The 14,404-nt window shown below is 45.1% G+C and overlaps 1 protein-coding gene across 1 annotated transcript in view; it reads right to left on the bottom strand.

The window, feature by feature from the left end:
• Nucleotides 1-14,404, bottom strand: part of RUNX1 (runt-related transcription factor 1) — a gene marked incomplete at its 5' end in the record, with an annotated part of 66,520 nt that overhangs the window by 19,909 nt on the left and 32,207 nt on the right. Inside the window, one exon of the mRNA XM_009710557.1 lies at nt 10,988-11,179. Coding sequence (XP_009708859.1) covers nt 10,988-11,179 — 192 coding nt within the window. The remainder of the gene's footprint in view (nt 1-10,987; nt 11,180-14,404) is intronic.

The raw sequence follows: 14,404 nt of genomic DNA, 5'->3' as shown, positions 1-14,404 counted from the left end.
TGGTCCCCTGCCCACAGGGCTGTTCTGCTGGCCCAGCAATGGGAGAGGGCTTGCAAGGGGGGAGGCTGGGGAGCACCATCAAGCAAATGAGTCTCACAAGGAGCAAGACAGCAAATAAGTCTGATGTGGAGTGGCTGAGGGATCTGGGGCTCTTTAACCTGGAGAAGAGGAGGCTGAGGGGAGACCTGATCACTCCGTACAACAACCTGAAAGGAGGGTGTAGTAAAGTGGGGGTCGGTCTCTTCTCCCAAGTAACAAGCAATAGGATGAGAAGAAACAGCCTCAAGTTGCACCAGGGGAGGTTTAGATTGGATATCAGGAAGAATTTCTTCGCCAAAAGAGTTGTCAAGCACTGGAACAGGCTGCCCAGGGAAGTGGTGCAGTCCCCATCCCTGGAGGTATTTAAAAGAGGTATAGATGTGGTGCTTAGGGACATGGGTTAGTGGTGGGCTTGGCCGTGCTAGGTTTACGGTTGGATTCAATCATCTTAAAGGCCCTTTCCAACCTAAATGATTGTGTGGTTCTATCAGCACAAGAGCCTGGCACCAACACCCAGGTATGGGCTTAAACGCTGAAGAAAGCTGAAAGAGAGCTTTTCAAAAAAGTATTTGCAGAGGAGGGGTAAAAATGACAATACACTAGTGATCCATTTGTATCTAGGTGAGCATTAGTTGGCAAATCTTGGTTTACACTCACTTGGAGTGTGTCTCTCCCTTTTGTGTGGTTCCTTTTCAAGTTAACAAAAGTGTTCACTTTTTTAATGTATGGCAGAGCGGCACTGTTTTCTGTTGGATACCTTCCCCCATGAACTAATTAATACTGAGTTCAAATTTGCAAATGGTTTTGCATATAAAATTGCTCATGTCTATATAGGTCTCGAGGATATCAAAGAGATTACTCTTTTGAGGAGTTACTCGTATGCTTTACTGCAGAATGAGAATCATTGTTTGGACTTGGGATTTTTAAAATGAAATATACTTCAGTAACCTTATGCAATGAGAACTGAAATCATCATAAACGCTACACTCACTCAGCTAGCTGTAAATCATCATTACACTAATAAAATGAAGAATCGCTTCTGACAAAATGTTGTCTTTCCTACAGGCCAAAGGACGTAGCAGTTTACAGCAACTCATCTGGATACTGGAAACTTCTCAATGAATAAAGCAGTGAATACGTAACTTTTTGCTATCCAAAGGATTTTTGGTTTCATTGTCTTTTGTTGGTAATGACACCTGAATTTGACCGCCAGAAGCTACGGGAACCTAAGCTCACCAAGTCATATCTAAAAGCTCTGATAATTGTAATTATTTAAAAATGCAGAAGATGCAAGCTACAATGGTTTATATTCTAAACTGTATCTAGTGATCCAGTTCCATTTTCGGGTACCTAATCAAAGACATTCAAAACATCTCTTTTTCCAGATATCCGGGCTCCCTGAAAGTGCCTGGAGTTGAGCACCAAATCCTGGAAGCTCTCAGAATCACTGACCTCGAACTGAGGATCTTGCCCAACACAGATAAACCAAGTAAACCTCTGAAACAGACTTGGGCATTTCTTGTTGGAAATCAAGCCAACACTGACAGCAAAACCACAATTTTTTAATGGATCTATTTCATATGCTTTTATTTTTCAATGCTTTTAAGAGAAGAGTTGTATAAATAGAATGAAAATAATCAGACGGAGACAATTGTCTATTTGACTATATAATATGCACTTCCCCACATAATTGATTGTTTTACCGAGCACATCCAAGCCCATTGTTCTTTGCATGTGAACAATCTCCATTTATAGGGGTCATAATATACTGAATACACAGAGAAAATGTATAAATAAGTTTGCTAAGGGTGTACCGTGTACTCAGTCCTGTCAAAAGAGCCCTGTGAACCCTCTAACCACGTGGGATCATTAGAGATCTGCTTGACGCAACATCTCGTTAAAGGCATGGCAGCGGAAGAGAGGAGGAGGGCATGTCTGCACTTGATGTCGCGAAAGGAGCCCCCCGCCCCGTGGAGAAATCCCACTGGTGAAGAAAGGAGAGACCGTACCAGTCCTCTGGAATGCAAACCCCCTTGGCTGCTGCGAGTACGGGTGGCCGGTGCCACCTCCGGCAGAAGTACAAGGTTTGATTTCACTCCATCCAAATCTAGCCGTCTGCACCAACCCAGACCATGCGGGCTCTGTATACTGAGGTGAGGTTTTCACCTCAGAAACCAACATGTGAGTACTAACTCATGTGCTAGTCTTCTTGTCTCCTCCTTTGTTTTGTAGATGGCAAACAGTAGGGGTGTCGGTGGTCACTCTGCTCTAACTCCCCAGCATTTCAAGTTTGGAGAGACTCAATTCAATATCTGAGGGAAAAGGATACATTCGATTACAAAATCGAAGTGGTATCTTCTGGCACCTGGACAGCATCAGCTGAATAATAAGCTAGTTTCAGTGGGTGTTTGTTTTTAGGGTAAGGAGCTCTTATTTATTTTTTGTTTGTTTTGTTTACCATGGAAGGTAATTTGAGCTCTGGTATCAAAACATGTCATGTTCTGCCAAGAGGGGATTAAAGAGGAGAATGCTATGGAAAGAAACTGGGTTTGTCAGTAAAGAACCAAGAGAGATTTTATTTACTGGAGTTTTGCAATCAGCACTTTTAATCTTCCTCACAATTGGGCCATTCAAAGGCCAAGAATATACTTCAAGGGCCGGTGAGGAATAACCCAAAACCCAAGGAGAAGCTGCCCCAAACGCTGGAATGCTACCAAACCCATGGCCATGCATTCCCATCCAAAATTCAGGATGGTGGAAGCACCTGCCTTTGGGGCAGGCAGGGATATTTACTTTAGACATCTCCAGCTTGCCAATGCCATAGGTGAGATTCAGCGCAGGGCAAGAGAAGCAGTGAGCCAGAATAAGGTGTTGCCATGGCAAAGTAAGAGAGCCCAGTGACCCAGATAATCTCAACTACAGATAGAAATGTCCCCTGAGGTAGAGTGCATTTAAGCTGCCATCCTGAAGGACGCTGAACCTTCTCAGTTGCCCCCAGAAATGAGGAGTAGAGAAGAGCAGGCAGAGGCTCCATCCTTGGAGGGGATGACTCCAGCACTGCTGTACCACGAGAGAGCTAAAGGAGCAAGAAGGGAGCCCAAGTCATTTGCTCTTCTCTCTGGCGGTCACAGTGACCGCCGAGAGCACCAACACTAGGCTGGTAGCATCAACGCAGGCGCAAGATTCCTACGCTGGTCAGAGAATCCAGTTTTGCAATGACACAACTGAGAAGGGACTTTGGCGTACTGTGTGGAAGATGACAAAACAAAACAAACCGGAGAGGATCCCTGTGCAAGTTAAAAACTGAACCAGGGATACTTGTCCCTACCTGCAAGCTCTGTTTCTCTTTGCAGTATCCATCAGCTCAGCGTTGTTCTCATGTGGTAAAAGACATGGACTGACTGATGAAAAATAAAACTGTCTGGGCACCAGCTGCCAAATTTTATAGCTGCCTAAAGATTCAGCTAGAGAGCTAGAGGGATTTCCAAAGGCATCTCCATAGCTGTCACTGATTTCTCTGTGGCTTTGGTGCTTGGGCACTATCAAAAATCTTGCTAAGACACCTTTTTGGTGTGCTAAGTTTTCCTAAATACTCTGTAAAAAAACAATCTCTAAACAGCTTGCCAAAAGATATGCAGAATGACTTTGACAAAACTTAGAACAAAATACAGATCTCTAAACTTCTCGATTTCCGCTTTAAACCCAGGATTTCCTTTTCTTTAGATAAAGTCATCCTTTGGGATGTTCTGTGTGGAGGACAAAAGGGTAAAAAAAAAAAAAAAAGGGCAGCAGAAAAATTTGTGTAAGTGAAGATGTTGCTTGGGGACCGGGAACCTATTTGTTGCCATATCTACTGCTTTTTTAATCTCAAGAAGTGCCAGGCAGTTGGAATATGAAGATTGGTATCTTTTAAATATATCGACACTTGGAAATCTTTTGGATTAAACACCATTACATAACTCTTTCCATTAGTGCCTTAAGTTGATGAAAAAAACGAAACAATTTCAAGTCCGTTTTTTTTTTTCTAGAGCTGGCTGCAAGGAGGCAGAGCAGGCTCTTGAGCAAGGCTTATGCCCCGGAGCTGGGCGTGCTGCCTGCAACGTGGGCAGGTGTGGAGGAACTGGCTTCCTCACCTCCCTCTGCCCCGAGTGGGAACAGACGGAGGAGACACAAATCTGTGGCTGAAGGGGATGAATCCTCAAGATGCGCGGAGAGGACAGCAGGATGGATTCCTGTCACCCTCCAATGGGAAAAGTCTTTTATCTTCTTTTATCTTGTCACTGAGATCCAACACAGCAAAGAGTTGAGAAGACCTCTGAGCATCCTCCTGCCTGTCCTGGAGAGTTAAATGTTCCTTCTTTTGCCTCGGTGAAGCCGTGGGTGTAGAGAATTGATCAAATGGAAGAAAATATGGGCCCAGATAGCATCTCCTGGGCCCGGAGAGCATCTCCTGGGCCCTGCAGCCCAGCCACATCTTATGTTCTGCACTTAGATAACATAGCAAGATCCATCTTAAATTACGTCTTTCTGTCTCTGATAGCCCCCTGGAAAGCTGCCACGGCTGTTCTGATACCTAGGAACCATCTTCTAATTTCCAGCCTAAATTCATTGACGGTCAGTTTGCAGAATAACCACTTGTTCTTGAGCCAACACTGTCCTTTGGCACAAATGGTTCTCCTCCCTCCCCAATGCTGAACCTCTCTGCTGTTTTTATTGACTGCAATTACCTTCCCTCTCAGCCTCTGTTTTGGCAAGCTGAATAAACCCAGCTCTGCTGATTTCTTCTTTAAAGTAAGGTCTTTATTCCTTTTGTCGTACTAACAGCCCCCTTTTGCACCCGCTGCCACTTGAATTAATTTTTTCTTGAACACTGGATGATCGTTACTGCATCTGAACCTCAAATGAAATTTTTCTAAAACTTTCTATGCTGCTATTAACACGGTATCCCACCTATGGTATCTCAAAAGGGCAAAACTAGTGGCCTGCTTCTGGCAGGGGAAGACAGAAGAGAAGAGATTTCTAACGCTGGATGGAGGGAATTCCAGGGTCCCGCTTTTGTTCCTGGGCTGCTGCTGGGTATCACCACCCCTCTCGTGTATCACAGCACAACAGCCCTGCAGATAAGCAACGTCTTGGCAGAGATAATGTGTCACGGTAACAAAATTTTATCCCTGTCAAAATTAGTATTTGGAGAGGACCCAAATGGCATTTCAAACTTTACAAATTGGATGGAAGACATGCCTCTTGCTGTAAGGAGACCATTTCCACACGGGATGAAATGACCGAGTGAAAAATGATGTTGAGAGCTGAAGCCAAGAAAAAAGGGACACTATGAAGCTGCGGGTTATTTAGTTATATTATGCACATCTTGTGTATATCTTTACCAGACTGATATTTTCTAGTCTATACAATATATTCTGTATATACTGTAACCTCACAAACATTCTCCAAGATACAAGTATGGGGGGGTGTTGGTTTCACAGCAAGATGAGAAGTCTCACTTTTCCAGAAATGCTACACAACTTACTTTTGTGCTTCTGCAGACGGCAAGACTCGCATTTCTGCTGCTCCCTTTTAGTTTATGCTTTAGAGCAAACTTCCTAAGACATGCTCCAGTTTGGTCAACTCAAGAAACTCTGGACAAAAACGGGAGCACCTGTGCCTGCAGAGCTACAGGATGGATTCAGCCAGCCTTAAATAGGAGGTTTATATATATTTGTTAGTAGGGGGTATGAAAAAGGAAGGATTTTTTCCCCAGAGTGGACTTCTATTAGGCTGAATGAAAGAAGAATTGTTTTGCATATGCTAATCCAGTTCACATGCTCGTGTGCTCATCTTTTCAGATGCAAGCTAGTTTATGACACAATAAATAGGCAGCAGGGTGAGTCTGCTGCTAATGACACTGTACCCCTCAGAAAGAAAAACTGTGGAGGTTACTCATGGCATTATATAAAAGTATTATCTGCTGAGCAATGACTGTGAATCAAAGAAACATATTGTACTTCCAGTAAAAAGATATTTCTCCCTATAAAATTTCCTTTTTGATAGAGCCAATTGGAACCCTTCCAGCGAAACAGATTTAGTTTGCAAAATATTTTGGGAAAACATCACTATTTCTACAAACTTCCTGCAAGCTCCTGGTGGCTGTGGCACTCGAGCTCTGGGTCCACACCACTAGGGTGTCTTCACCTCCTTCCTTTTCCCCACACAGAACTTATTTGGTGGCTACTGGCATTGAAAGGAGGGGAAAGGAGAAAGAGCACCTCTCCCCCTCACCCGGAGGAGGCTCCCAGCACGCGTTCGCCACGTTGGCTGCCTGCCCCAGGAGACGGGTGATGGAGGGGAGCTCCATCAAAGGGGATCGCCCCTGGCTGCTACCAAAACATATTTGACCTGTCTTGTGGTGGGGAAACCGTACTCCAGGGCTGGTGAGGAGGGATCCCGCATATCCAGGAGAAGCCAGGGAGCTTGGCAGCTCGAGTCATGCTGATTGGAAATGACGTACCCGCTGCCAGCTCCTGCCCATGCTGCCCGTCGGCGTGCTGGCACGACTCAGCCCCGGCTACTCCGTTGGCCGGGGGGAGGCAGGAGCGGTGCTGATAGGAAGGGTGCCAAGCTCAGGCAGCACTTGCTCGACATGCCGGGGAGTGTATTTTGGGATGGAGAGGTCAGGTGGTTAATCAAGTGGAAATGGGATGATACGCTGTTAAAGCGCCAGGTACTCCCTCCGTAAGCGCACTGGGTTAAGGAAAGATGGGGAGAAGCAGATGTGTCCGAAGAGAACGTAAAAATACCAGCATTTAGCATATTTGAGAGCTTGTTTGTCTGCTTTGGCAGGGAGCTACACGCATGTCAATCCGGGTTCTCAAAAGCGCCTGAAAACTGCATTTTGCAGCAGCAAAACATGGAGGAAGAATGACAGCCCTGTCGAAGCCCGCTCTGAAACCCTGCTCTGTGAACGCTCCTAATTCTATTAACCTACGGCCTATTAAGCTGATTTAAAAGTGGAAATATTAAAAATCGGGGCAGGATACAGCCATAGTAGGAACAAAGCCATTTTAATTCCCTGGGCTTAAACACCGCCCTTGACTCCACTCCTGTGTTTCACCGGTTCATGGGAACCCTGATAAACTTGGGCTGTTTTTGGTGGAACGAGATTACGATAGCAAGGACCTTGAAAGGTCTCTTAAACAAAGTGTGTTGCACCTGGAGGAAGACAAAAGGCTGGCTTGTAACAAAATAATCTCTCAGTCGTTATGTTTCGTGCTAATTCAAAGAGTTGATCTCTAAATGATCTCTCTTGCTTTGCTATCGGTGCTAATTCTGCTGCTTTGCTTAAAGATCTGTCAGCAATTTTATTACAGCCTCTAGTTTCCAGGGATTTTAGACTTGGTCATAAAAGCATGGTCCCAGCTGAAACTTAACGTATAAGGTTACAAAATTAAAAAAAAAAGAAAAAAAAAAAAGTCAAGTGAGCAAACTCAGATATTTTTAAGGCTATAAAAGCATGAAAAGAACCAGAAGCATGTAGTTTAAAGTGATTACAATGATTATTTGTTTTCCCTAGACAGGAGAAATAGCTTTATTTTATTTTTTTTTAACCTACAGGTAATTAATAAATCACCAGTTGGAAACATTGTTTGAGCTAATTTGGGAAAAAAAAAAATTGTAGTTATTTGATTGCACATGCTTTTGGATGATATTCCTAACCCCACTATTTAGAAATCTATTTATGTAATTTATTAACTCAACATTCATGCCTCCAAAAGAAAACCTTCTTGGCCGGATGACTTACACATTTAAAATATTTCTATTGGCCCTGAAAAAAATTTTACTGTACAGGAACTATATAAATTCGTATGTATGCAAAATTCTTGAATTACAGATCTACCTACTCTGCTCAACATTAACCACTGTAAAATTAGTAATTATGTATTTAGTATCTGCTTCAGGCTGGAGTTAGAAGAAACTCAACCATAACATACAGATAGATATATTTATAGTTATTATATATATAAACTTAAATGCTTGTCAGGGGTCTTACCGAAACTTCCCTAAGCACCACCCCCGCACAATTCACAGGGCTCTGTCTCTTTTCTTTTCCCCTCTGTACAAAGGAAGGGGTGAGTTAAGGTTGAAGCGTTGGCCGGGTTTGGAGCTTTAACTGAATATCTTTACTCTGTGCGTGTAGGTCAAATCCTTTGACATTATACGCTTGGTACTGGCACAAAGTTATTTTTCAACTTAAACCATGTGTGATGTGGTGGAAGCTTTTTCTCCCCTTCTGTTCCCCTTTGGTCTGTGAATTGGCTATGGTCAGATCTTTTAAATGAACAGGTGTACTTTCTCTCTCCTTGTGATATGAAAGAAGCATAAAACTCGATTACAGCAATTTATGGTCTCTTAACTTGCTTGGTCTTGTATCCATGACACAAGCAGCTTTATGCTCAAATTCAAGACTTGGTAAAATAGGAAGTTAAAATTAACCTCAATCCTTTTATAGATGAAAACCTCAACAAATAAACAGTGGTTTAGTGGCATGGCAACGTGCCCCTTTAAATCCAGGAACTAGCCTGAGATGTCTATTTTGAGTTAGTTTTATTTTTTAAAAAAAGATAATTGGACTGGGATGAATAGAGGAGTAGCCTGTGGTTCATACTGGTGTGAGTTCAAGCAAAGCTTAATGCCACTTCTTGGAAGTTCACAATGTATAGGGTTTTATGCCTTATTTTACGCCTATATTAAAAGCACTCTGTGCTTTCTTCAGTGAGAGAGTTTCAACAGAAGTGTTTCAGGATGCAAAGATGTGCAGCTAGGTATAGCAATACTATGGAGCAGGTCAGAAGCGTTTTGTTTTTGGAGGCCTGTGTTCTGCTTTATAGCACTGTTTATTAAAACCAGAAAAAAACAATAAATATCGCAACTCCCTAGAGGTCACACAGGAGATCAACCTAAAAACTGATCATACTTTGATCACCGATGAAAAAATGATGGTGCTGGGGCTTCTTCCCACCCTAGCCCTTTTCCCCGGCTGTGATAGCGTGACCCTGAAAAGATGAGCCCCAGAAATTAAAAGGCGTCTGCAGCAGAGACGGTCCCAAATGAGGGAGGTTTCAGTTTGGGGATTATTTTACTGATGGCAACTGCAAGCCTCAACAAGTTGCTCAATGGATAACGCACACATTTCAGAGGCAGAGGGAAAGGGGAAACGGGAGAAAGCAGCCCGGTAGATGAAGCGAAGGGTATCAATGAGGAAACGTTCGCAGTTCGATTGCTATCATTTTCTGAGCTACGTCCGCAGGTGAAACGCATTAAAATCTTGTTTGCAAAGAGCAAAGCAGAGCAACGTACTAAAACTATTTCTGGAGAGAGCAGCTGGATCCCCGGCCGAGCGTGAAAAGCCTATCGCTCTGAAGTCGTACAAGCGAGGGACTTTCACAGGGAACCAGGGAAGAGGGATACTCGATGTTAAACCCGATACTCTGCTAAGCATATAGTGTTCCCAAGAAGCCGAAGAATGCAAGTCTGCGACCAACACCTCCACCCACGTAGCTGCTGGCTGCTGAGTAGCCATAATAATATGTGCGTTTTCTTTTATAGGAACGGAGCTATGCGCAGGAGAAACCCAACGTGGTTTGCTCTGCAAATCAGAAAACTGAGTGAGGGGACTGCCAGGGGCTGGGAGAGGTGCAGGATTGGATCCTTCACCTGAGCTGACCTGGCATGGCTCCAGGGAGGGAAGGAGCTGGGTGATCCTTCCAACTGTCTTTTTGCCCACCTCTTTCTACAGTACGGCACATGACAATGTGTTGATTTATTTCCCATGCTTCTCAAAAATGCCTGCTTCTGCTCACAGCAAAGTCAACGGCACATTTGCAGTAGATTTCGCTAAGCCAAAGACCTTCCTAGCCCTGGGAATAAAAGGATATAACAAACGTTTGCCTTAGGTAAGTGACAACCTTTTCTGCATGCAATAAAGAGTACCCTGGTTTTAAAAATCAATGCAAAAGAACTTATTCTGATTCACAGTAACTATTTCTCCCCAAAAGCCCAGCAGAAAACCTCGACTAAGGCTATTTCATTCTGGCTGGAAGAACAGAGGAAAACTCCATTAGGAACAGCGTTCACTAAAACTAACACTGTCCCACACTCTCTCTTTAGGTGCATCTCACTATGAACCTGCATTTTGATATGTGTTTTGCAGAACACGTATGAGTGACCTGATTCCCTGCTCCCCGAGTTCCAGCTGATCCTAGAGACAGAGCTGGTTTAAGCAGGGACGGAATCAGCTCTAGCAGTGGCAGTTAAGATTTCAAGCTAGATGACTCGGTTTCACCAGCATCATCTGAGCCTGAGCCTCAGAGGAAATCAGACTCCTGAGTCACTGTTTTGCAAGTTTTCATTCAAATAAAACCTACTGGATGGCCACCAGCCACACAAATACACTCAAACCAGCCTGCCCATTTTAATGTCTTAGCACTAAGGGGTTGTCTTCAGCATTTTGCAAAGCTTCCTTTGCTGCTGCCCTCCTGGGAAAGGTCAAAGCAACGCACTGACGGTATTTCTCTCTCATTCAAGCACACAATGTAATTGATAAATATCCACCAGGAAATACACCTACACATAGAAAAAGGCCTGGCATAACGCGTCTTTGCAAGAAAAGAACGGCTTTCAAGATGTTATGGCTCTGGCATTGGTGAGGTTAACAAACACCATGAGCTGTACTGACACTGGGAAGACGAGACAGTACGGACCCCTTAAAATCTGCCAGATCGTTAGAAGTACAGACATATGTTAGGAAGCCCCTCCTTTCACTCGTTAAAGGCTCTCACTCGTTAAAGGTGGCCAAGGAGAGTCCAGAAGAGATGGAGGGGCAGGGGGGCTCCCCGTGCTCCGCAGGCTGGCGGGGTGGAGGTGGGCGAGTGGGGGGAGGATTTCAGGTACTTACCCTGAATCTGACTCTGAGGCTGAGGGTTAAAAGCAGTGGTGTGGTTCAAGGAGGCTCGTGGGTTGGGTGTGGGGGCTGGGTGGTGTGGGCTGACCCTCATGGCCGTACGACGCAACTGCTCCAGTTCACTCAGGCGCTCTGAAAAGGACAAGCTCCCGGGCTTTGTCTGCTCATCTATTTTCTGACGATGTCCTATTGTGGGAGGGGGGGGAAAAAGATCAGAAAATCTCACTGATACATGAGGTCTGTTGACTTATTTTCTTTTTTTTTTTTTAATTTTTTCTTTTTTTTTTTTTACCCCCCTCATCCACTGGCAAATTACCTAACCAGCTAGCGGCCATCTGAAATTAAACTGAAACCACCTCTTTGCAAGAACACAAGCAAGTCATGCATTGTAAACGTATTGTGGGGCAGCCCAAGACATGGCCTGGACCGAAGAACCAAATCCACTGAAAATTGCAGTGCCTTCTTACACCTCCCACAGGCAGAGAAGGCGTTTCTAAAAGGAGGATTGTCTGCAGGGATGCATAAAAGGAGGAAACACCGAGAGGCCCCTGTGCTAAACCTGCACTGGAATAACTACGCAAAAATTCAATCTCAGATTGTCATAAGGTACCATAATCCCATTTTCGGCTCCTTTTGCAATGGATTTACAAACAGAAATAGGAAAGAAACACCAGAAGCTGGCAGAATTGAAACGGGAGTAATGAAGTACCAGGAGCTTCAGAAACATGAAGTCCCACCGGACATCCAACTGTAAGAGAGCAGATGCTGACATTACAGCATTGGCCAGTGCACAGCTGACTTGGTCATGGCCACATGGAGTTAGAGGGTCCAGCACCCCCCAGGGCAGCCCTGGGAGAACGGAGCTCTGGTGCTGTGGCCCCATGGGGCTGGCAGGGGACGGGGAAGGTGCTGGAGAGACCCAGCTCCAGCGCAGCATCAGGGCATGCCCAGATTCAGCTGGGAGGGCAGAGATGTATCTCATCACAGGTAGGACTGGTTTCAAGATAAGCCTTACGTAGCGGGAGCAAGCGGTATGCAAGGACTAAGGCAATGCATGTCTAACTGTTGCCTGTGGCTGCTCTCTGCGCTGACATCCTTTGTGTGGCAACCTGTAGCCACAAAGGCAGCACACAGGGCATACAAGAGGGAAGTCTCCTCTGCTGGAGCACTCACTCTCCAGTAGGCACGACAAAAAGCACAAATTTTAAATCCTTTTTCCACCTTCTTAAGAGCTAACCTATTGTCACAACTTTGCAAACCATTTTTGTGTCTGTTGGTTTCCGGTCTTATGAGATATCCTTCAAAAGTGGCGCATCTTATCCTGGAAGGCTACTGTCAGCATGCTTTGGGGCTGAAATGGAAACCTCCCTAGCAGACTTGTGTTTGGTGAAATGTCTGAAATGGGATGGCTCAGCCACATTCCCAACCGGGTGGAATTACAACTTTCCTTTGTAATTTCTGCCCCATCCCCCAAATAGGGCTTTTTCTTCTTAAAGATCACAGAAAACAGCCCATCAGCAGAAAGCCCAAAAGCAGACTGTCTCTGGCACCCAAGGTGTCCTTTCAAAGACGCACTCTCCAAATGGCCAGCAAGATACTGACTGCAATGAGTCTACGGGGGCAGACCCTGACCCCACCTGTATTTGGTCAACGGAGTAGGATCCCCAGCTCCAAAAATGTCATTTTCATACCTTCTGCGTGGGGACCTTCTTATGGGACTGTGGATGTCATCGTCCCTCCTTTTCCCCCGAACCCAATCCCATTTCTGCACGTTGTGTTTGTCTCAGGAAATCAGCTGCCTCACGAATCTTTGTGGCTTACCCTTTCCCCTTCTTCCCGTAGGACATTGTTACCCGGACGGGAATGCATGTCAAATCTCTAGCCTAGAGGTCAAATGTATTTTTTTCTACTTGTTCCCTTCAAGAAGGTGGCATTATCCTTGGTTTCTGCCAAACACCATAGTTTGCTGTCTATCTGCTCCCGATTTTAATTTTCTTGTCACGAAGAGTTGCCTTCCGTGGCCTTCTTCGCACCTCCATCCTCCTCGTGAGGAGGTGGCCGGTGCTCTTCCTATGGCAAGTCCGCTCTCAACTCACAGCTACAGCAGTGAAACAGACTGGCACAAAACTCCTGAAAATAATCCACTGTGCCCTATTCCACACAACCTCGTAGTATTTAATACATAAACATCCAGCTTCCAATTTTGAGTATCAGTGAACAAGCAGCAAAAGGTCTATCTCTGAAGAGCTCTATATGCCCCTTACTCTACAGCGCATTCTTTCAAGCCACCCTAACAGCTCAACCAAGACACAGGACCGTTTTATGCACTAAAAGGAAAATGTGCATTTAAAAGCAGTTCCCAGTAGCTGCATTTCTAAAATTAAATGTTATAACTTGTATTATGGATCCAAATCACAGTGGCTCGGCGTTTCTTCCTGTTGCCAGGCCCTTTGGCACAGCTTGAACTGTCTCAGATTCCACACTGTGCTGTAAATTATCCCAAGGAGGAGGGGTGGGGAATTAAAATATAAAAAGACATATTATATAGTAGCAGTTTCATCATTAAAGAGACCCATTAGGGCTTCCAAAAAAAAAAAAAAAAAAGGAGGGGAGAAGTGAAGGAAGATGAAAAAGACTTTTATCTGACATTCTGGTTGGTCAAGAGCAAATGCTTCATTTGTCAGCAGTGCAAATCTGGATGCTGCCTCAAGCCTTGGGCTCCTGACCCTGGACTTGAATGCAAACACGCGGAGTCATACAAGATGTGTAAAATACCTCATACATTTGGATTATTTTAAGCTTCAGCAGGCTGAACCCAGGCCTTGCGGAGCCAAGAGTCAGATCGTTCCAAATCCATCCTCCCGATGTAATTTATTCCTAATTTCAAATTCCACTTAGACATCTTCTGCTTTTAAGCGAGTGCACCAACGCCAACTCTGGCCCCCGCTACCCCACCTTCTCCTCCTACCTCCCCGGAGCTGCCCTCCCAGCATCCTATCCGGAATTTTCCCTCCCTGGCACAAAACCAAGCATCCCGGCAGCGCAAGCCCGTGTGCTCTCAGCCTCGCACAGAGGTGAGCAGTTCCTCTGAAGCCAACAGGACAAGGGCTGCATTAAGGCCGCTAAGACAGGAATTAACTTTCCTGCTTTGAATCTAGCTCAGGCACTAAATTTGTGTCGAGCTGGCACACGATGCTGGGCAGGGCAGTCAAACCCAAGCTTGCTCTGAACAAACCAGCGAGCAGGCGGCGAGCAGGGCAAATTAACCCAGGCACAGCATCCTCCTGAGGTCACCGCAGGGCACCCCGTTCCCAGGCCAGCTCCCTCCGAGCTGATGGGAGCATCTCTGCCTACCTCTGCACCGTGCATCCACCAAGTGAAACCCCTGGACCCCCCCATCCATCCCGGCAC

The sequence above is a fragment of the Cariama cristata genome, unplaced genomic scaffold (assembly GCF_000690535.1).
Source record: "Cariama cristata isolate BGI_N322 unplaced genomic scaffold, ASM69053v1 scaffold37381, whole genome shotgun sequence".
Taxonomy (NCBI): Eukaryota; Metazoa; Chordata; class Aves; order Cariamiformes; family Cariamidae; genus Cariama; species Cariama cristata.
This window is presented reverse-complemented; position numbering and strand designations above follow the sequence as displayed.